At 36.0% G+C, this 22,482-nt stretch overlaps 2 protein-coding genes across 6 annotated transcripts; one reads left to right on the forward strand and one right to left on the reverse strand.

Annotated features, from left to right (window-relative positions):
* Positions 1 to 1,744: 1,744 nt before the first annotated feature.
* On the forward strand, positions 1,745 to 6,845 carry LOC104096038 (ubiquitin carboxyl-terminal hydrolase 3-like). Its single transcript, XM_009602321.4, has 6 exons — positions 1,745 to 2,094; positions 2,521 to 2,637; positions 3,465 to 3,563; positions 4,800 to 4,982; positions 5,786 to 5,967; positions 6,041 to 6,845. Exons 1-6 carry the CDS (start codon positions 1,978 to 1,980, stop codon positions 6,441 to 6,443), a joined length of 1,101 nt encoding a protein of 366 aa, XP_009600616.1. The 5' UTR covers positions 1,745 to 1,977; the 3' UTR covers positions 6,444 to 6,845.
* A 375-nt stretch (positions 6,846 to 7,220) lies between these two features.
* LOC104096039 (calmodulin-binding transcription activator 2) lies at positions 7,221 to 18,135 on the reverse strand. 5 transcript variants are annotated; one of them, XM_070177677.1, is made up of 14 exons: positions 17,962 to 18,135; positions 15,710 to 15,829; positions 14,881 to 14,996; positions 14,663 to 14,751; positions 14,231 to 14,273; positions 13,482 to 13,659; positions 13,219 to 13,341; positions 12,971 to 13,096; positions 12,839 to 12,897; positions 11,705 to 12,265; positions 10,698 to 11,389; positions 9,474 to 10,053; positions 8,806 to 9,147; positions 7,221 to 7,474 (listed from the first exon to the last, which is right to left on the reverse strand). In XM_070177677.1, exons 1-13 carry the CDS (start codon positions 17,999 to 18,001, stop codon positions 8,818 to 8,820), a joined length of 3,057 nt encoding a protein of 1,018 aa, XP_070033778.1. In that variant the 5' UTR covers positions 18,002 to 18,135; the 3' UTR covers positions 7,221 to 7,474; positions 8,806 to 8,817. The 5 variants fall into 5 exon arrangements, with proteins under 5 accessions (XP_070033778.1, XP_009600619.1, XP_009600618.1 ...); XM_009602324.4 differs by lacking the exon at positions 7,221 to 7,474 and adding an exon at positions 7,647 to 7,968 and having other exon boundaries at positions 8,824 to 9,147; positions 13,219 to 13,338; XM_009602323.4 differs by lacking the exon at positions 7,221 to 7,474 and adding an exon at positions 7,647 to 7,965 and having other exon boundaries at positions 8,824 to 9,147.
* Positions 18,136 to 22,482: the final 4,347 nt, after the last annotated feature.

A 22,482-nucleotide genomic window follows, 5' to 3' on the forward strand; every position in this document is an offset into this window, starting at 1 on the left:
TTTTTGAAGGGTAAAAAAGGCGAACGACATTTCACTAAGGGTCTTCGTGCTTTTAATATAGTATAGATATATCAAGTTACTATGAATTAGTGATTTGAAGAGGTGAAACTGTATGTTAATTAACCATGGCCTATAGAATTCAACCCTAACGGATTGGAAATACGGGTTAAACTACCACATTTGGACCACAATTTCTACTAGCAACGAGCCTCCTAGCTTTTAGAACTTGACTTTTATATACTTGACCTATAAGTCAGGGGTACGAGCTGTGGAAGTAGTGACTAATGCTTGCATTAGGGTAAGTTCTCTATATCACACCCCTAAGGTACGATCCTTCTCCGGACCGCTTTGTGCACCGGGTTGTTTATGACTTTAATATATTGGGAAAAATGAGTTAAGCTTTGAGGTGAAGTATTTAAGAATGGGACAATGAATTCATTATAGATTTTAAGTTATATACAACATTACACATCAGATTATCCTGATTATATTCTTTATGCTATTAATGCATAAAACTAAACCCTTTGATTCTAATATTATAGTGGATACTTTTTAAGCAAATGCCTTTTAATTTGGCATATTTCGGAATTTCTTTAGTTATTTTGCATTGCACGTAGAAGTGAGTAGTGACTCATTTCTTCATTCTTGTTTATCTCCTTTATAGAAGACCATAACAGATTTGACCACAATAAAGGATTTAGATAATCAAAGTAATATTTAAATATAAGAACTTGACACTCGGACTTTTTTCAAGAGAGATACATTGCACCAAATCTACGTTGACTTCGTGTTTAATTATTTATTTGCCAAAGCAGGCAAGCTAAGGTCTATCGTTAGTCACCAATGAGAAAAGGAAAATACGTATTTTAAATTAATTCAGGAAAATAGCGTGTGTACCATTAAGCATCATCCCTCCTTGGATTAATTGTTTTAGAATAATTTACCGGTGACTCTATATTTATTCTTATTGTCACCTCTTTTTGTCATTTTCCTCAAATAAACAACCAAAATATACCTTTTCTTAAATAATCTGTAATGCATTTAACTGGTTTTATAAGGTAAAAAAATAACATGTAAAAAATTCTAAATACATATATTAGGGAAGAAAGTGAAGCTCACCTAGTCCCGAAATATGAAAATTGACTAATTAAGCTTCGGAAGGAATACTCAAAAACTTGTATCTAGTGTAAAAAAGAACAAATAAACTGATGATCAACTTTATTATTAAATATAAAAAGGATTTTGCTCCCGTTAGGTCATAGATTTTGATTATTTTTTTTAAAGAAATTTTTGAATACATTGTTTGTTATGATCAGTTTTTTTAAAAAAATTGAAATTCTTTTTCAAGTTTTCAAAAATTGATTTAGGACAATTTTTGGGTGAAAAATTTTCTTCCACTAATAAAATTTCAACTTTACTTCAAATAATATGCATGTCTAAATACAACTTCAACTTTCAAAAATTATTTTTTCAAGTTTCAACCAAATCTATGTCATCTAAGCAAGATTATTGATATCCAAATTTAAAAAAAAAAAAAAGGATGTTCGACAGACGATTAATGCTACTCTAGTATTGTTATCAGTATAAAACTTTTGATTTTGGAAAATTAAACAGTCATTTTTAGTAATTATATAACATCTAATATCTCAACGTAATAATAGAAAAATTAAAGAGAAATAACACTAAAAAGGGAAGAAAAAAAAAACCAGGCAAGAGCTTTGGGTCAATGCCAGATGGCTAGTACACACACCGCCTCTACAAGCACGCCTTTGAGAATTGAAACGAACGACAAATTCAGCCCAAAAATCCAACACTAGCTCCACTTCTCTTGGTCTATAAATTCACATCGTAGTCTAGACTTTACATAATATGGTTACTGTAGATAGATAAATACCCCATTTGTGATTGTTGAATTTGAAGACCAAAAAAGAAAGCAGAATAGAGGGGGAGTATTGGTATTTGGTAGAGGAGGGTCTAATGGGTGCAACGGGTTCGAAGCTGGAGAAGGCCCTCGGCGACCAATTTCCCGAAGGCGAACGCTACTTTGGCCTCGAAAACTTTGGCAACACTTGTTACTGCAACAGCGTCTTGCAGGTCGGCGTTACTTCTTTATTCTGTTACTGTAAAATTCTTTTGAGTTTTTCAAATTTGGGTTTAGCTTTGATTGTTACAATAACAACAACAACAACAATATGTCTTGATCCCAAGCTAGGTCTATATCTATCCTACTCAATTTGGACCTCTTTCCTTCGGATAATTTAAATATTTATCAAGTTATGTGTTTTTACTATTTGATCGGATTCTTATGATGAATTTTGTATTCACTATCTGTTTTCGAATTATAGGTTTAGTGAGGATTGTCTGGATGCATAGTTTTGCAATTTGATTAGTTTTTCGATGATGGATTTCGTTCTCAGATAAAGTCAGTATATTGTGTAAATTTAGGTGCAAAAAACACTTTATTTTAGGAGTAATTGCTGCCTTTTCCGATGTGATTAAATTTTTTGTGTTCTGAAACAGGCGCTGTACTTTTGTGTACCATTCCGTGAGCAACTGCTGGAGTATTATGCAAATAATAAAAGCCCTCCAGAAGCGGAGGAGAATCTCTTAACTTGTCTGGCTGAATTGTTCTCACAGGTACCAGATACAATCTAAGCGCGTGAGCTTTCTGTCTAATAAGTGGTATTTTGATGTTTGATACTAATATTTTCGGCTTGAATTTATTATTGCTTTACTTGATCAAAAGAATCCCTGTAAAAAACTTGATGTCCTCCGTGTGTCATGTTTATTGTGGCATTTGGCAAATCTAGCTTTAAATGTCAGCTACCTTTGTGTCGTTCAATTGGAACGTGGAAAAGGCATGACATCTAGCAGAAGCAATGTGACTATTGTGGACTTAATTCGATCAAGTGCTAGTGCTAGTTCAGTATGTTTAGCAACCTTATTCCTATTATCTTAATTTTGGTTAGAGGAAATTGAAAGAAGCAAGATATTTTGTAGCATGAGATTTTCTAGTTTTCTCGATTGAGAAGGCCAAAATATTTGATTAGCTGAGGTAGCATGATCGATCTGCATCGTTAACTGAAGAGTCAATCCAAGGTGCTAGGGAAGTAAGAAAATCAAGATAACATGATAATCTAAGAGAAACAAATAAGAACTTTAAGCTTTCTCTTCTAAACTCCCCTTCATTGAACTTTAACTTGGTTATGTTTTGTCATGTAGTAGAGGTTTTCAAATTTTAACCTGAATATGAGGATTTGGTATTACCAGTTTTGCGATAACCAGGCATTTTTGTCTACCACGAGGTCAGTCTCAACATGATGTCTACAAGCTAAATTTTGTTGAAAGATGATAATTTAAGAATTATCATCAGGAAATAAAATTTCTATCCATGAGAAAAGTTTTTTCTTTATCTCTGATCATTGACAAATTGTAGTCACGTAAACGTTGTTGTTGTCATGCAGATAAGTTCACAGAAGAAGAAAACTGGTGTTATTGCTCCACGGCGCTTTGTGCAAAGAGTCAGGAAGCAAAATGAACTTTTCCGAGGTTACATGCATCAAGTACGTGTTTCCTTGTACATTTTTGTATTTTTGCTACGTCTATGTAAGCCGAGGGATTCTTGAGCCGAGAGTGTATCGAAAACAGCCTCTCTACCCCCTCGGGGTAGGGTTAAAGTTTGCGTACGCACTACCCTCCCCAGACCCCACTAGTGGGATTTCACTGGGTCGTTGTTGTTGTTGTTGTTGTTGCTACATCCATGTAAGAATCATTTTTTGGTTAGATCACAAAGGGACAAGTCACTTCTTCATCAGTTTCGTTAACCATGAAGTTCTTGATGGCTTCAAAAGAATCTTGAAGATGCAATCACTGTATTTTAAGGATTGAAATATTAGTTCATAGTGGTGACCTATAGAAAGAGACCTGTTTGAAAGAGAATAAGAAAATGAAAGAAAGATCATCTGAAACAAGTGAGGGAATACCTTAAAAATATCAAACAAAAAGATGTGCCATGTTTACTTTTACTTTAGATGTATAATTTTTAGCTAATCTAGATCAGTTTGAAACAAGAGACAGGTCGGATGTCGATCCTAAGTCTGTATTATGTGCTTTAGCTTCGAAAGAATGCACTCTTCGTGTTACATTGATGTCATCTATCTTGTATTTTGGAGCATCTTCAAGGTGTAGTGATCCATTGCCCTTATACATTGTATTTTCTTCTGGGAGACATACCTGGTCCTTTTAACTATTTTTATGACAAAGCAGGGGAAGTTTTTACCTTCTGACTCATCCAACTCACCCATATTGTGCTTTACATGCTAAAACCACACTACTTTATTGTTAAACGATTACCATCTTTATCTGATCATTTACATAGAGGTGGAAAATGAATTTCGCTAGGGGGTTTGTGGGGTGGTTGGTTGCTTGAGGAAAAGAAGAAAAAGGAGGATGAAAAAGAAGAGTTACTGCTCAGATGCTCGTCTGCCTAATGGAACAGGGAAATGACTATGAGGAAGAGAAAGAAATAGTTAGGAAGGAACGATAGTTGTAAGTCCTATTTTGACCTAAAAAATAAGAGATGTCAGTTAAAATTACAGAAGGTTAAGTTACTATCTTTTTAAAGCTAAAGGGTTTAACTGCCATGAACAATGATTTAGGAAGCATGTGTCTAATTAGTCTATATGATCTCTACTCGATGTGCTATCCAGAATTATTAGAACACTGCTGCTTATAATGCAAAATAAATTCCTAGTTCATCTAGGTTTGATACAATTGAATTTGTTCATGCTTTTGCTTAGGATGCCCATGAGTTTTTGAACTTCTTGTTAAATGAACTCGTTGATATCTTGGAGAAAGAGTCACATGCATCGAAAAGCTTAATGGCAAGTTCTCCTGAAAAAGTAGCAAATGGATCATGCAATGGTCAGAGCAATGGTGTTAAGAAGGAGCCACTTGTTACCTGGGTGCACAAAAATTTTCAGGTAAATTATATGTGTCTTCACTCGTTTAGAATCTCATCATTCTTGTCTTTACATAATTTAACAACAGCAGATGTTTTGAAGGATTATCAACTCCAAATCATTCCCTCAAGGCTAGATGTCTTTTGTATCTTTTTAGTTGGCATTACCTTTCCCCCTTAGATTCTCCTGACAACTTTTTGAACTTCGTTAGCTCCCTGGTACTAGAATAGTCTTTTTGTAATTGAGCTAACAAAGTCTTTTTGCTTCCATAACTTTTGTATTATTATGCATCTTCTTGATGCCAGCAATGAAATCTATTATTACTTCATCAAAAAAAAATTAACAGCAGTCAGTTTAGCATCTGTGTTGCAGCTTCGCCGGAGGTAAAAAAAGAGGACAAGGAATAATTGAAGTTTTCTCTTATATTTCTGTCAATGAACTTTATATTTTCGTTTGAAAGGATAAGAGGGTTCTATGTTGGGTCTTTCAACTTTGTTTCTCAGAGGAGTTAGAGGTTAAGGAGGAAAATCTGAAGTTCTCTTAAAATTCTGTCAATGAGGTTATGAAAAAGATCTGTCAATGAATTCTTTTATTCTGTCATTGGAAAGAATAAGAGGTAATGTCCATTGTCCTATGCTGATCTTTTGAATCTGTATCTGATGCTCATGGATTTCATCAGTGAACAGATTCATATCTGTATAAATTAGATGTGCTTACTTTTCTCCACTTGTGATGCAAATTTTGGATCCTAGAACTCCGCAAATGGTTTACTACTTTCTAGATCTAGTGGCTGCTTAACCGGTTTATTTTTTATATGAATGCAGGGTATATTAACCAATGAAACAAGATGTTTGAGGTGTGAGACAGTCACAGCAAGGGATGAGACATTTTTTGATTTGAGCCTTGATATTGAACAGAACAGTTCAATTACAAGCTGCCTCAAAAATTTCAGTTCGACAGAGACCCTCAATGCAGAGGACAAATTTTTCTGCGACAAGTGCTGTAGGTAGGTGCCTTCACCCTTTCCTTTTTAAACAATTAAAATGACAGGGAAAGTTAATTTCTTTTTGTGAATTCAGCTTGCAAGAAGCACAAAAACGGATGAAGATAAAGAAACCGCCACACATCCTGGTCATTCATTTGAAGCGTTTCAAGTATATGGAACAACTAGGTCGTTACAAAAAGTTGTCTTACCGTGTAGTGTTTCCTCTGGAGCTGAAACTAAGCAACACCATTGAAAACACGGACTCTGAGTATTCTCTATTTGCTGTTGTTGTTCATGTTGGGAGTGGGCCAAACCATGGGCATTATGTTAGTCTTGTGAAAAGCCACAACCACTGGTTGTTCTTTGATGATGAGAACGCTGAGATCATTGATGAGTCTGCTGTTCAGACCTTTTTTGGCTCAGCTCAAGAGTACTCGAGCAATACAGATCATGGCTATATTCTCTTCTATGAGAGCCTTGCTGCTACCAAGAGCTGATAAAGAGTTCTCACATGTCGAGACCTAACTATTTTGCCCGTCTCTGCTCAACTTATGTCATGTTCAGCTTTCCCATGGTTTGCTGGACTTACTTAACAAATGTTTATGGTTCTGTGTACAACATACGAGGGTTTTCTAGCATTTGACTTGTTTTAACAATAAAGAGATGTAAATCCTGGTACAGAAACTTCAAACGAGATGTTGATATTGTATTTTATTAGATATCAAACTGCAAGGAGTACCAATGCACTTCGTTGGCAGAACTCCAAAAGCAGGAATAAGTGTCTCTTTTGTGTAATTTCAATCTGAAAGGATAGACTGCTGCTGTGTAGCTTTGTTTTGAAGTGGTTGAGATGAACACTGATGGACCTTGGCTCTAGTACAATATTCTTTTCCTTACAACTATGTGGGTATAAATTTTTTCTGACAAATTTTCCTGAGATAAGTTGAGCTTAATACTTGATTCCCTTCTCTTATACTATGTGAGTATGAAGTTAATCGAATTTAGCGCCATAAAGTTGATTTAAAACCACATAGCTCTCATCTCATCATCCATCTCAACCACATAGTCCTTTCTAGGGATAGTTGATTATGAACTGAACACCTTGTATTTCAACCAGTTACACTATTATATTTGCAAAATCTGTCTAGCAGTGATTTTTCGTACGTATGATCAATTACAGTGTTGTTGAACCTGTACCCGGATACTCGCAGACCAGTTCATTAAATGAATATAAATGATGACCCTTTGTATAAGATCAAGGCGGAACGGCGATATAATATAAAAAGGAAACGTGGGAATATAGACCTCTTTAGTGGTTAAAGAAGGAAACAGTGGAAATAAGAATAGCATATATTCCCATCAGCAGGATTAGAAAAGATTAGAGCTGGAGTTTCAATTTTTGAAAGACAGGTACAACGATTAGACTCGTAGGTTGCTTACAAGAAGTCACCTCCCAACAGTTCACCCAGATTTCTGCTTGTTAACTGGTTCTGAGAACAAAGATTTTTCCCAGGCGTGAGCAGCGACGCTATCAACAGTTGACACTTAATAAAGTTGGACTGATACTAAACGCAGAACAGACAGACAGAAAGCTAATGCAGCAGCCGTCTGCTAGAATTTTGAAATAGTTAATACCTGCCAATCCATTTACTAAGATTGTATAAATAAATTGTTAGAAATGGAAAACAAGTTTCCAGAAGTAAAAATTGAAAAGAACTTTCTTTGGTGAAAATTAATGGCTGCACATATTAGCATTTCTTTTATGTTAACAAAAAACATAAGAATCAACATTGTATCGAAATTTCCCTCGAGTAAGCTAAAAGTGCATAATTAGCTAGCTACTATTTTCTATGTATATACAATGAATCAACTATTAATTGGGCTAATCAAGGGAAAAGAAGCTTATTCAAATGCTATAGACATGAAAGTGTCATCATCCAACAAATTTTCAACATCAAACAACTCCTCTTCAGGATAGCTGGTATCTTCTGAGCTCTCCTGAATACAAGTTGAACCATCCTGCTGAAAGTGAAGAAAAACGAATTACAGAACAAGCCAATCAAAACCATGAGTTCAGTTAGGCAGCTGAAACTTTGATTCACCAAAACATGGTCAAGGGTAATGCTCAAGTTCAAGGTAGAGCCAATATCTACAACCCAATAGAATTGACTGTAATTTTCTAAAACTCTGCAGTGGTAACAAGAAAATTACTGACAAATTCAGATGCGGAATTGAGGAGTCACAGATATGTTCAGTTTAGGACATCAACAATTTGAAATACTCAATCCATCAGACTACGTTCAGAAAGTCAAGGTACTCTAATCTAACTATGCAACCAACCGCAAGATCTCTCTGCAACACAGAGACCTGTCCTAAACAATTTTTTCTGCTTTTATATTACATAAGTATATCATAAGAGGGTAACTTCAACTAACACAGTTCATAAGACGCATTTGGTAATGAAAAATAAACCGAGCTTATCAACATAAGAAAAGATTTAGACTTTCCACAACGAGATGTAGCATCCTATTTTTCTTTTTTTCATCTACTTTTCCCCAGAAAAAACCCTTTCCCGAGTTGTTTCCCTACAAAGGTCAGTCAAATTTTGATCTAGGAACTCGCCTTAACCCATAGTTCATGTTTTGCAACTTGAGAGCAACAACCATAGATCAAATCATTAAGTAGATAGATGTGCATGCCAGATAATGGGAAAAGGAGCAGTTGTTATTTTCTGCTCAGTCAAAAAACCCAGTCAAAAAAAAAGTAAGCTACAGTTCTCTCCCTTTTCTCTAAACATCCTAGTATTGCATAAAAGCCATTCAGCAACTCTATGATAATAGCAATCATATTGAAGCATACTTGGCAAAATTGTTATACCTTTACTTCACGAAGTCCTTCAGCAGCAGTAAGCAGCCTACGATATTGAGCACGGCCCTCAGGATACTGAGTCATGGACTTCACCCTAGCAAGGGCTTTTTGCATCCTTACTTCAGTCTGTTTTCTTCCTTCCTTCAGAAAATCATAATCATCCTCCGGTAATGAGTCATCTTGGATGCTTGGCTTATTGATGACCACTTCTGATCTAAATCCCCTCAAACCACTTCTTTTACGTCTCCAGCGCAATATCACCTTCTCCAAAATTCCTACTGACCAGATAATTGGTTTATATTTCTTCCTCACCTGATGCCCCCTTACATGAGCCTTCACCATGAACAGTGAAAATGTCAGCGTCAAGAAAGAAAATGACTAGTAGATGTTGAGCACTTGAGCTATAGAAAAGGGGAAACTTTAAAACGATAGGTCAAATGTAATGTATCAGCTTAAAGACAAGGACCAACATATGAAAATCTGATTATCATTTATCACAGCTTCCACATAACACAACCTGACTCGTGGATAAAATTTTGCATGTGAAAGTTGGTTAAGCAACATAAAGGCAAGATAACCTCGGCATCAACAGCAACAAAAACATATGTAACTTCCCGCCAAGTGTATAACAATATTGTGATTTGAAGGAAGCAATGCACCTGAATTTTAACGATTTTTTGCCGGATTAAAAGAAACTCTTTTCTCTTATTCCAGCCACGGAACTTTTTCTGGATTTGAGTGGCAGCTGCATGAGCTATACCATTGTTTTGTCCCAACTTACAAGCTCTAGAAGCAACAATAGAAAGAGCATTCTCATCAGATGATAGCTCATTGTCGCTACGCTCAATAATTTGCTTCCTCTGAAACGACTGAACCCTGAAAATTTGATGTATCCGAGCAGCTGCTTGAGTAGCATTGCGTATAGCAGCCAGAGAATCCTTAAGTGAAAGTACATCTGGCACATCATCTCCAGTAGTTGTAACAGCCACACGCTCTGTAACTGTTTCTCCAACTTTTGCTCCAGAAACTTCTGAAGCAAGCTCTTCCGTTGCATCAGTCACAGTAAGCTTAGAAAGGTGAGTGGTCAAAGAGGATTCAGCAAGAAATCCAGATATTCCCTTGTGTCCATTGGCAGATGCCAGATCAGCGGGGGTTCTACCCAAGGGAAATTCAGCAGATGGGTCTGTCAACGCTCCAGGAGATGCACCTAAAGAGACAAGACCAACAACAGTCTTCTCCCTGTAAGATAAAAGCCTATTAGCAAGCTGCTCATTCTGTTGGAAGCTTTTTACGGGAATTAATGATGATTGCACTACTTGATAAGATTACTAATGTCACCCAAGATAAAATGAAAGTAAGAAGTTACTTAGTCTTTAGATTTAAATTTGCTTTCAGCTTTTCGACTTGTCAATAGCAGATATGGAATAGATCCTTTAGACTTTCTTCTTTCTACAGCTATAGCAGAATTCATTAAAGAGGATCAGTTTTGATTGCCATGCCACCAATCATCACAATGAAATCCAGCTAACCTACATTCTTTTTATCTGGTAAAAAGCGGACTCTACATTGCTTGGACTACAAACAAAAGGAAATGGACTTTATTGATGTTTGCTTTAATTGCTTTAGCATAGCACCTGTCTTTTTTCTTTGTTGTATTGAACTCTAAGATAACTACCAAGACATATCCAACAGTGTTAGGATCTCAACAAAACTTAGGCCAGTTCTATTGGCCAAAGATCTCTTTTTGTTAAATGTTAACTAAGAAATTTCAGTTATGAAACAAAAATCACAGGACAATCAACACAGAACAGTGAGAATTGGCCACTGACTTTTAAAGTGAAGCATAAATGAGGAACTGAAAAATCAATCATTGGAGTATTTACCTTCCATAGAATGCAGCCCAATGAAGTGCAGTCCATCCATTCATGTCACGAAAATCTACACTTACCCCTGATGCTAAAATTGGCTTTAAGGCCCAATCATAACCAAGTGCAGCTGCCAAATGAAGTACACCTTGACCTTCATCATCGATAGCAGTTCGCCCTCTGCCATCATCAGTAACTTGGCGAACCAGCCATGCATAGAAATTCTGCTTCAGCTTTCTTTCAAGAAATAGATCCTCTTTCACTCCGCATTGGGATGTATCATAGTCTGACGCTCTCTCTATCATCTGCTGATTCTCTTCCTCCATCATACAGATGATTTTATTCACTGTACTATGTTTCTCCTTAGCAGCCTCCATACTATCAGAACTGTGACAACTACTAACAGGTCCCAAGGACATTAAACTTTCAATTCGTTCAAGGAGATGCATCTCAGTTGCAGAAACATTGGCAGCACCAATTTCCTGATAAGCTCCAAGTCTGTATTCGAATTCTCTGACTTCACTACAAGCCAATCTATTTGAACATGTCACATAAAAAGGGAGTACTCCTGGTTTGTGTGGGGGAGCATGACAACGAAGTACCCCATCTGCTAAAACCTCTGCGGGAACCTCTACTTCCCCAAACATACATGACCACTTGCACTCTATCAGCTCGCCTTCACTCTTAAGAAATCTACCAGTAATCAATACCTGCTTTGTGTGTCGAAAAATCAGAATTTGAAAAGTCATCTAATATCTTTCAGTAGTAAATTTCAATTCCTTAGCTAAAATAATGAGATTATGCACAATCTAGGCTATCGAATAATTGGTTGCATGATTGTGAAAGCTTGGGTGGCAATAACCAGACACAGCAAGGTCAAGAGAGGTAATTGCATTTGATAGAAAAAGTGGATTCTAAGACATGAAACTACTGCAAATCAATAGAGATTTCAGACAATAGGCGCAAGCAGTGCCAATCTAGCACTCACGCTAAAGAACATAAAAGTCAAATGCTTCATAATTTACCTTCGTTTCCAAGTTTGAATAAGCCCAATTAGGCGAAAAATCAATGATGCTGAAGACCTGCTCCTGGGAAAGTGAGGGATTCAGTGAATCTGAATCCACGTGCAGTTGGGTGGGTAGACAGGAACCATCATCCTCAGTATCTATAACATTCCATGAAATTCGATTAGTAGGCTGCATATGCAACTCCTCAACATCCTCAAGCTCTTTCACGACCCATCGGGAGAAACTGTCAACTTTTTTCAGGCCTTCTTCCATTTTTACACTGTTCAAATGAGGATGTTTGATCGTAGAATAGTCTCCAAGCCCTAGCATATCCATACTATTTTCTTGATTGAAGTCACCTTGAACTTCCACGAGTGAATTCAGATATTGAATATTCAATTGTGTTAGCTGCTCTTCTTGCTCATCAGGATACAAGTACGATTGCCCCCTACCAGTATATAGGTCTGAAGATAGGTTTTTGTTGTGAAAACTATTTACCAAATCATAGCTCGAATCTGCAATCAAATCCTGATTGACAATTTGTCCATGAAACTGCGATGCAGAGTCTCCAAAAGAATACTGATAAATTAAAAAAAAAAAAAAAAGAGAGCAAAGTTTAGCACATCATTGGAGAACAAGAAAGCCTGGTACATAAAAGGATGGAAAACAAGGGCAAGGAGAAGATAAATAAATAATCTCCAAATTCAGACTCTAAGTAAGAGAAAGTCGCCGAGACACATGCTCATGAACACATTCTTAAATTGTCTAAAATAGGTACTTATTTGCCACAAGAAACGGGCAGCATTCAATTTTAACGCAAGAAAATATCATACATGCGAGTCTTAATTCTTAGAAAAATTTAATTTTTTAAGAAAGCAAAACAGAAATCTTCTAAATTTAAACAAAGTGGACACATAAGAATCCTGGAAAGATTCCATTAATTTCTAAAATACAAGTGCTTAGTAGATCCAGATTTACAGACCTATGAGTTGACTGGAGATGTCAGCTTACAGTGGAATGACTCCAAAAGAGCAGCTCAAAAGAGTTAGAATGAGGATAGGTATTGGTTTTGTACTTAAACCAGTAATGTTGATCAATAATATAATGTAATTATGTAAAAAAAATGGACCTTAAACAGCTTTACGCCTTTACCTGCCAATTTCCTTTGACTGACAAATTGTTCTTAAAATCATCTTGGCATACTATCTCACCTACAAAATACTTGGTTAAAGCCCAATTCATTTCCGAAAATCATACCAGAAAGGCTCTGAAGCGATTTAGTACCATTTGAACAATGCTGAGAAACTGGTTCCTGAGATCCCAAATCAATTGTTCTTTGAGGACCAGATGCAAAATTACCAAGACCACACTTTTCACCTACATCTATACCGGGAAGTGATGTATACTCCACTGCAACAACAATTAAAAACTTTTAAACATAAAATAAACAATAAAAGAATATGAAACAGTCTTGAAGAAACCACAGTGATGAAAAAATGCAATAACTTCACACAAAAACTTAGCATAGGCACCTGAAGATTGAGGTGAACCATATGAACTATAGATGGTATCCCTATTTTCCACCAGATTCCTGTCCATTCCAGAAGCTCGCTCTGGATATGACTGAAATCTAGAACACGCTTGGTGACTATCTTCTGTGATAAATTTCCAGTATGAGACCTTTTGCAACAGATTTAGTGCTCGGCACTTACAAACTAGGTAAATCAAGTATAGCCATAAAATTTCTACAAGACAGCTGAAGAAATCACATTAAAACCAACCGCAGACAAATTACCCGATTCAGCTTCTTCATGTGCTGAAGTTAAAGTGCTTGCTACACTTGTTGAGTCAGCATTTGCTGAAGCTAGTTTCTTGTGACCCCGAGGAAAACTATCGGACAATGAGCAATCGTTCAGATAGTTTGAGTGAGCTGATTTAATGCTTCTGACGCAACCCATATTCGCCTTGTTACCCTGTCAAGGAGAAATAACAAAGAACTATAATAAAAGCGACAGTCTATGGATCTTTTTGATAAGATAACTAGTACCAAGAAGGTACTGGAAAAGTACATAAAGGGAATTACATCATCAGCCAAATAGCATTCAGCTCAAAAAGACAGTCCATGAATATAGCAGTCTTGCTTTAAAAAACTTGCTATTTCCATATATATGTCATAGACCCAGAGTCTGGTTAAAGGGATGTGCAACAGGCATAGTGTAGATTTTCTTAGTTCAAACAAAACCAAAAGTATGGAACTAGAAGAACTGATGCTGGAAATTTCCAGTTATCACTGTATTTTTTCTCCTTCCTCACCCCCCCCCCCCCCCCGCTTTTCCCTAAAAGGTGGGAGGGTGGGGTCGGTGATTTTCCAAGGTTCTCCAATTACCTAAAGAGTGATCAGAAAGAAGGATGCAGAGATCATGCTCAAACTGCACTCTCACATCCCACTTAGTGATAGTAATTTGATTTAATCCCTCGTGAGTGTGTAACAGTTAACTAAACTGATTAATGACCTAATAATGAAAGAAAACAGTAGAGTCTAACCTTGACTTCCAAGTAGTGAACAAAAACTATGTGCATGAGATCCCTGCACCATGTCAAATGAAAAGAAAGAACTTTTAGTGCAGAGGTGGTTAGAGATGACGAAAAAACAGATTGAAAGAGTAAACAAGAACGTGCAAACAGTTTAATCTCTCTTTGTAGGACTAGTAGACGAAATGAACAGTATGTTCTTATGAACTCTTGTATAGTCCCTTATTTACTGTATTCCTATGAAATAGACATAGTAGTTATTCTAATCTACTTTTGCTTAATACCTCCGTTATGAAGGTATTTTAACCAATCAATAAGTTCTTTAGTTTCTTATTTTGAGCTACTTCTTTTGCAAGTAATTGGACACAAAAGTAAAAAGAGAAGAGGTCCAAAAAGAAAATACAAAACGAAACAATGATGCCACATCTATTGGTCCATACTCACTGTTCAAGCATCCAATAACTACGCCTTTGAAAATTATCATCTTCTTCTCCATGGGCATAGTAGCAGTGTAGCACATCAATACTTCCGACCTGCAGAAGGATTTCATCAACAAATAGTATGAAGTATATAAAAAAGTTCACTAGCTTTAGCTCACAAAAATTAGACTCATCTAGCCAACCCAAACAGACGGTACTGATGCCCAAACTATCAACACCTACCTTCAGCTTCTCATGAGCTTCTTTAACTGTCTTCCCATCCTTCTTCTTCCTCCAGTTATGCCCATCCTTCCTAAAGTATCTTAGCACCTTCCTATCGAAAAGAAAAACAGAACCACCTGAAGAGTAAAGCACACATTAAGAACAAACATCTAAAAGCACGAATAGAGGGAAAATCAAATCATTTCCTTTTTAGGAAATGCAGGTAACAATGCTAATAAAATAATTCTACAACAGACTGCTCCAATCATCAACAGTCATTTAGAGTTGCTAGTCTCACATGGAGGATATTGTATATTCTTTAGTCACTTTGAAAACAAAATCTACAATTATTCTCAGAGGATCTTCTATTTCCCTACTTAGATGATAGTTTTGCAGGACACAAAGCACTGACGCAGGACTGCAGAAAAGTCATTTATAATGTCTAAAGAAATTAGGGTCCCAATGAGCATGAAAACCAATAAACGTAAAGACTATTTGTTTTTAGATAGAGAAGCAACATGTTATTAAATGAATATTTATCATTTCATTGACAACTATAATAAAAGAAATTTAATTAGATTCCTTGTACAGAAAGGAAACTGCTGCTTTGTCTAAACTCAAATCCTCTTTAAAATAGCTTAAATTGAGACAGTAAGTCTTACAACTAAAATACTCATTGAGGTTAGGGCATACATGCAAAAACTTTAAGAATTCCCATCAAAACCAAGGAACCAGAAAGTTTTCTTTTGTAGAAGTGTCTGTTAGGATGTGCTAAGTGGCATAGTTGCTCTGAAGTCGAAAGAATATCATAAGTTTAGAAAATAGATGGATAAAAATGAAGAAGACATACTGACTGGCCTGTGTGGAGCCTCTGGGGTTATATGAAACTTCTTGTAGTTCCGCAGGATTTCACAAATCTCTGCAGGTCTCAGCCAACGGTGTTGTACTTCTGATAATATCTGTGTTATGTCTGCAACTCAAAATCAACAAAAAATATTATGTTTACAAAGATACATAGTCCAACTTTCGGAAGAAGTTTTATGTAGAGTCAGTCAGACATAATAAACCTCATTGTAGCACATTTAATTCAAAACATGCAAACGCAACATCAACCAATGCTATGGATCAACACTTGAAACACTCTTGCCAATGCCTTATACATTGTATATAGTTAATAATTATGTCTGTTTTCTGAGAGAAGAGCATAAGAAAGAGACTCCAGCCTCTAGTACACTGCTAAGCCATAGCTGAAAACCAGCTTCTCTTGCAGATCTGTGGCATAAACTAGAAATCTCATTTCCACATACTTTAATAAGATGGAGTTGGATAACGTTGGACTTGAAAGATCACTAGTGACACATCGGTGAAGGTGTTTGGGTTTGAAATTGCATCTGTGAGATGTCAACAATATTATTATAGCTAAGGAAAGCTAATGACGAGGTCTCATTTTTCATTCAATTCTTTGCGTTAGATTTCTCAAGATGAAGCTGTTATGCAAATAGATTGCTTCTCCCTGGCTTATGTATTTTATTTGCAACGTCATGTCACAAAAGTCTTGAGCTTTTTAATTGCTCCAGCAAGCCAAGCTCAAAGAACTAACTTGGGCTTGGTTACACTTGAGCCCACTCAAGCTAAGAAGTTTTCAATTTGAGAGATGAGCCAAAGAAAAGTTGACTTGGCTCACAAACACCCATCCTCTACTATTCTATACCAACATATGAACAGTTTCTTTCTCCAACTAAAACTACTTACACAACCAACACATTAAGTTTCTCTCTTGTGGGTAAGTATCTTGCGTATTTATGGAACCATTGGCAATTAGATTAAAACACTTTAGTTGGTTTCACTATGGCAACAGTGTTTTGCGAAAGGTCAGCAATATCTAGTTAAATCTTCTCTTAAAGTTCTGGTATGGAGCAGTAGATTTACTTTGTAATTCTTATCAAAAGAAAGAATATCTAAGAAATGAGGAGCAATACTGCTAAGAACAATTATACCTCAATTTTAAATGACTTCCCCTTATTTACCCTCAAGTTATCAATTTTTCTTGGTTATCAATTTTTCAATTTGATAAATTTTTCTTCATTTTGATACATGTGGTGACCGTGCCAGCTTGCGCGCACTTCGACTAATTCCACGGGGTACCTGCCACCTCCCACCAGCAATAGGTACTATGTCACTCTATCCACCAAGGCTTGGATAGATGGGAAGAAAGCACCTAGTGTGTTTTGCCTCCGCTGGAATTTGAACCTGAGACCTCGTGGTTCTCACCCACTTTATTGACCATTGGGTCACACCCTTGGTGTGGTGGTTATCAACTTCTACGTGGTTTTATTTCTTCTTATGCATATTTCTTCTTAGCATGTAGTTATCCTTTAGTATTAAAATATGACACAAAAATTTAAGAAACACGATTGAGATTTTGAAATGGGCAAGCCAAACTATGAAGTCTGATCTACAGAGAGAGATTAGAGCTACAACATAAATACTGACACCATTTGAAACTATAAAATGAAACTGAATTCCAAATTTCGCGGATAAATCAAACACGCATTAACCATCTCAATTCCCCAAGGTTTTAAAGCTACATGTTAAACCCAGAATCTAACTTCAGAGTCTAATCTAACTGCCTGTTTGCACCCAAAAGGTAGAGAAATAAAAAAGCTAAAACTCCTATATTTAGCGGTTTTCATAACAGTTATAGCCCATCGCAGTTTGCAATAACTCTTTCACCCAAATAATGTCATAAAGAATATATAAAACTCATACTTTTATATTGTTAAACCATTAAATATCAAAGCAGAGAAAGAGAAAACTGCCGTGCAAACCAAATTGCGTCGGACCAACAAAAGTAGCTAATTCTCCGGTTATTTACGAACTTTCATCAATTGTAAATTCAATCAATTCAAAGAAAAACTAAAATCACTGCATCATCCCCGTTGTGCATTTGCGTTCTCAGTTCAATCGAAGTCCACTAAGTTTATACCAGTGAGCTATATTATGAATCAATCACAATTAATAGTCATCTAATTCTTAAAGCACAACTGTATGAATAACAAACAATTAGGTGACGGGAAAGAGGAAAACACAAATTTACTTTACCTAATCGAAATCCCGAAGGATCCGATCCACAATCCGCCATTGATGATGACTTGATCACAAGACCGACTTGACCGAAGATGAATGGGAATGAAAATGAGAATCGAGAACGCTTGGTGTGAATGTGATGGATTAGATTTGAATATTGCGGATTTTTACTACTCCATTAAATTAATTTAAGACTTCAGACTTGAGAGGTCTGTCAGTTCTCATAAAGTAGTTGGACATGTCCTAACAAATTATATTGCGACATGTGTCATATGAAAGGGCAGTCGGAGGCAAACGTACCCCACTCAAATATTACCATGACTTGTCGACGCGTGGACCAAATAAAAAACCGTCCGGTTCTTCACTTTCAGTACTCTCTTCCACTTTTCATTCTCTTTTCATGAAACCCTACCTAACCTAAGTAGTCATTTGGTACATGGAATAAAACATATAATCCCGAGATAAAGTTATAAATTAACTTTATTTTATGTTTGGTTTGGGATATTAATTAATTTTTAAATATTTTTTACACTAAAATAATAAGATTAATGGGACAACTAATCTCAAGAAATATACCATCACGTGAGATATCACACTATTGTACAGAACAACCCCTAATTATTTTAAAACTGAAGTAAATTCTTTCTAGTTTCAAGTTGAAACTTTCTACTGCCAAATGGCTCCATGAAAGTCATAAAAAAGGTTAAATAGGTCTATAAAGTATGAACATAATTTTTTGGGAAAAATTCAAAAATAGCCAGATTTATAAGTGATAATTGAAAAATAGCCACGGTTTCAAAAGTAATCGAAATTTAGCCACTTTTCATGTAAAGATAAATCTGAACGAATACATTATTTAAAATTCAAAAAATATTCCAGCATAATATACTGGAGTTCCAGTATAATATACCGGTCCAAAAGTTCATACACAGGTGCTCCAATCTCCAGTATATTATGCTGAAACTTTCCGCGTGCTGGAGTTCCAGCATAATATGCTGAAAATTCATACACATGTGCATCAATCTCCAGTATATTATGCTGGACCGGTCCGTGTTGCAGCAAAATAGTGGTTATTTTTCAATGACTTTGCAAATGCCCAGTCCGAAAACTGGCTAGCCCGTGCTATTTTTACCAACTTTTATAAGTAGAGAGAAAAGGCTGAAAAAATCTCATTAATATTAAGTTTCAAATTTTCAACTTTTTCTATTTTTTGTAATTACTAATGTCATTATTATTCCACCTCCCCCAGCTATTAATTTCCCCCATGCCAGATCCAATATCTCCTAAGGTTTTTGTTTTTAAACTCTGGTACAATATAAATTTTATCAAAATATAAGTAACTACAATTGGAAAAATAAGACTAGCTTTAGAAATGGGTTAAACGAAAAAATAATAAGACGTCACCTTTTCGTAGATTTGCCGACATCAAATTCGTAAAAAAAAAAATTAAATTATTGCTAGCTAGTATTGTTTATGATTAAAAAAAAATCCAAGTTGATCCACTAATTGAAAATGAAAATTAAGAAGAAAAACGAAGTTCATCACAAAAGATTAAAATAGATAGATGGTATGACAAAATCCAACATAGTATATGAGGTCATTTTCAAATTCAATAGTTCAACGTGTCATTTGAGTTCAAAAATCAGGAGTTTAAGTGAGATCTTCCTAAAATATTCTAGGACCATCACGATGAATCATGAATCACTAAGGATAGAAGGAATATTGAATTTGTAACTAAAAAGGAATGAGTTACGATCAATAATGTCACGCCCCCGAGTCGCGTGGCAGGCACCCGATGTCATACTCAGTCCGAGCGTATCACTTTGTAACTGTAAATTTCGGAGGGTAACCTTCAACTTAGGCCGATGAAGCCATATTTTGAATCATCTTAAAATAACGTCTACAACCAGCAATACCAAACTAAACATCTATATAGGGTTGGTAAAGCCATAATACTGATATAAAAATGTACAGAACTCGTCTACAATCCTCTAGGAATAACTGAATTGTATCATGGTCGGGACAGGGCCTCGACCTACCCATCAAACCTGTATTATAAAATGGACTCCAAGATATCGAGATGGTAACTCCGAGGAAGTGGAGCTTACCAACCAAGCTGATGTTTGACTTTGTCTACTCGGAAGGTCTATCTAGCTGTCTATTAGTACCTGCAGGCATGAAATGCAGCGTCCCCAGCAAAAAGGGACGTCAGTACGAAATAATGTACCGAGTATGTAAGGCAACAAGATAACTGAAATATAAAACTGAACTGATAATATAATAACTGAAAGTACCTGGGGAGTCAAATATAATTTGAAGATATGCTTACCTGCTGATACTGACTCATCTCTCTCAATATAGTAAAGTAAAATAGTTGTCCGGCCCAAAAAGGCTCGGTATGTGTAACTGCTCTACCGTAGTAGGCTCGCTCATAGGCGCTCGGCCATACTGGTCTTTGTATCTCGGCCATTATAGGCTCGCTCATAGGCGCTCGGCCACAGTAGGCTCGGTATATAACTTACCATCTGATCAGAGGTTGCCCGATAAGGACATGTCCACCGATTATAACTCGATGGTGGTGAATATATATATATATATATATATATATATATATATATATATATATATATATATATATATATATATATATATATATATATCTTCTGCTCTCTTGACTGGAAGAAGACAATGCTCAATTGAATATAAAGTCCCGATAAGGGAGGATACTGTAACTTATGAGACTAGGATAATATATATAAATTCGGGAGTATGAACTTTTCTTTATGCTTCGTTATCAAACACATGTAGTTACGGGATCATGCCAAAATGAAGAAAGGTTTAGCCTTAACATACCTTTGCAATCTTCTCTCCAATCGTCAACCAAGCTCAATATGATCTTCTTACGTCTACAATGAGTAACCCGACTTCGTCGTCATCATATAAGCATTGTAACTCTTATATTTCAAAACCAATATTCTACAAAAAAAAAAAAAAAAAGGACAGCACCTCCCCTATTTTTACTACATCTCATAAGTTACTAAAAGTCACCAAACAACCCAATCAACAATAATATAATTCACAATAAACTCTCTGATTACTTCAACAACCATTTTGAGCAGTAAGCTCGATTTACAATTAACAAAATATAATTTAATCTAATTATTTTTTCATGAATCTGCCTACAACTTGTATAACATCATACTTATACTTACCATATCATTTTCATCCCAAAATATCATAAGAATAATCTTCAAAAATAGTCCACACGCCTAGCACCTTAACCTTTATCATCAACCTCTTATTTTTTTTCATGTTATCTTCTTCAATCCGCTAAATTAGCACATAGATAAACTTAACAACAGCAACCACAACATAATCAAACTATTTATAACAATTTTCAGTCAACCAACCATATATATAGCCTCAACACAGCCCACAAAAAAGATAATGATTCCTTATGCCATGTCAATTACTATCTTGAAGATTTTAACTCAAACAAGTCAAACAACACATGATTAACCTTAAGCACAATCAAGAACATGATTTACACATCTTAGGCAGTATATACAATCAAGAGGTTGTGAGTTCGAGTCACCCCAAGAGCAAGGTGGGGAGTTCTTGGAGGGAAGGATGCCGAGGGTCTATTGAAAACAGCCTCTCTACCTCATAGTAGGGGTAAGGTCTGCGTACACACTACCCTCCCCAGACCCCACTAGTGGGATTATACTAGGTTGTTGTTGTAGGCAGTATATACAACTTGAAATTTCAGCCATAACAACATATATATATATATATATAGCCTTAAAACAACCCAACAAAAGATAACAACAACTCTTTCCCTTTCAAGTGTTATCTTGTAATCTTCATCCAATAACTTAACCAACACATAGATAAGATTAATCCCAAGAAATAAAGTATTATTTATACCTTAAAGAATCTGGAAAAACTCGAACCAAAGTTTTCCTTATCTTACAACTACCCTTAATCACATCACGACACCATAGAGACTCTCTTCTTCACTTAGGCTAACCTTTGATGTTTGATTATGGTATATTCCTTTGAAATTTGTTTGGAGCCTTTGGGGAGCTGTTTGGGAGGGTTTGGTGAGTGCGAGTATGGAAGGATAACGAAAAATGAGCAAAGCTCATCCCAAAAATGAGATAAGAAGAATAAGTGAAGATCGAGGCCCGACCAAGTGGGTCCCATGGGGGCCTCATGCGTAATCTCGCGAAAATACAAATATCTCTCTACACTGATGTCGTATTGATGAACGGTTTATAGTGTTAGAAACTAGACACATGGGGCTTTAATTCCATATTAAGATCTACCCGTAACTTTCAATATATTGGGAGAAAACTGACTCGCAACCTGGCCTATAAACCTGCCAATTTCTCCGAAGTGCAGCGATGTGACTTGGCGATCCTACTTTAAAATTCATATTTCTTTACTCCGATATCGTATGAATAAATGGTTTAGACAGTTGGAAACTAGGTTCATATACCTTCATTTTGATATAATATATGTCCCAAAATGACA

This window comes from Nicotiana tomentosiformis, chromosome 1 (assembly GCF_000390325.3).
Source record: "Nicotiana tomentosiformis chromosome 1, ASM39032v3, whole genome shotgun sequence".
NCBI lineage: Eukaryota > Viridiplantae > Streptophyta > Magnoliopsida > Solanales > Solanaceae > Nicotiana > Nicotiana tomentosiformis.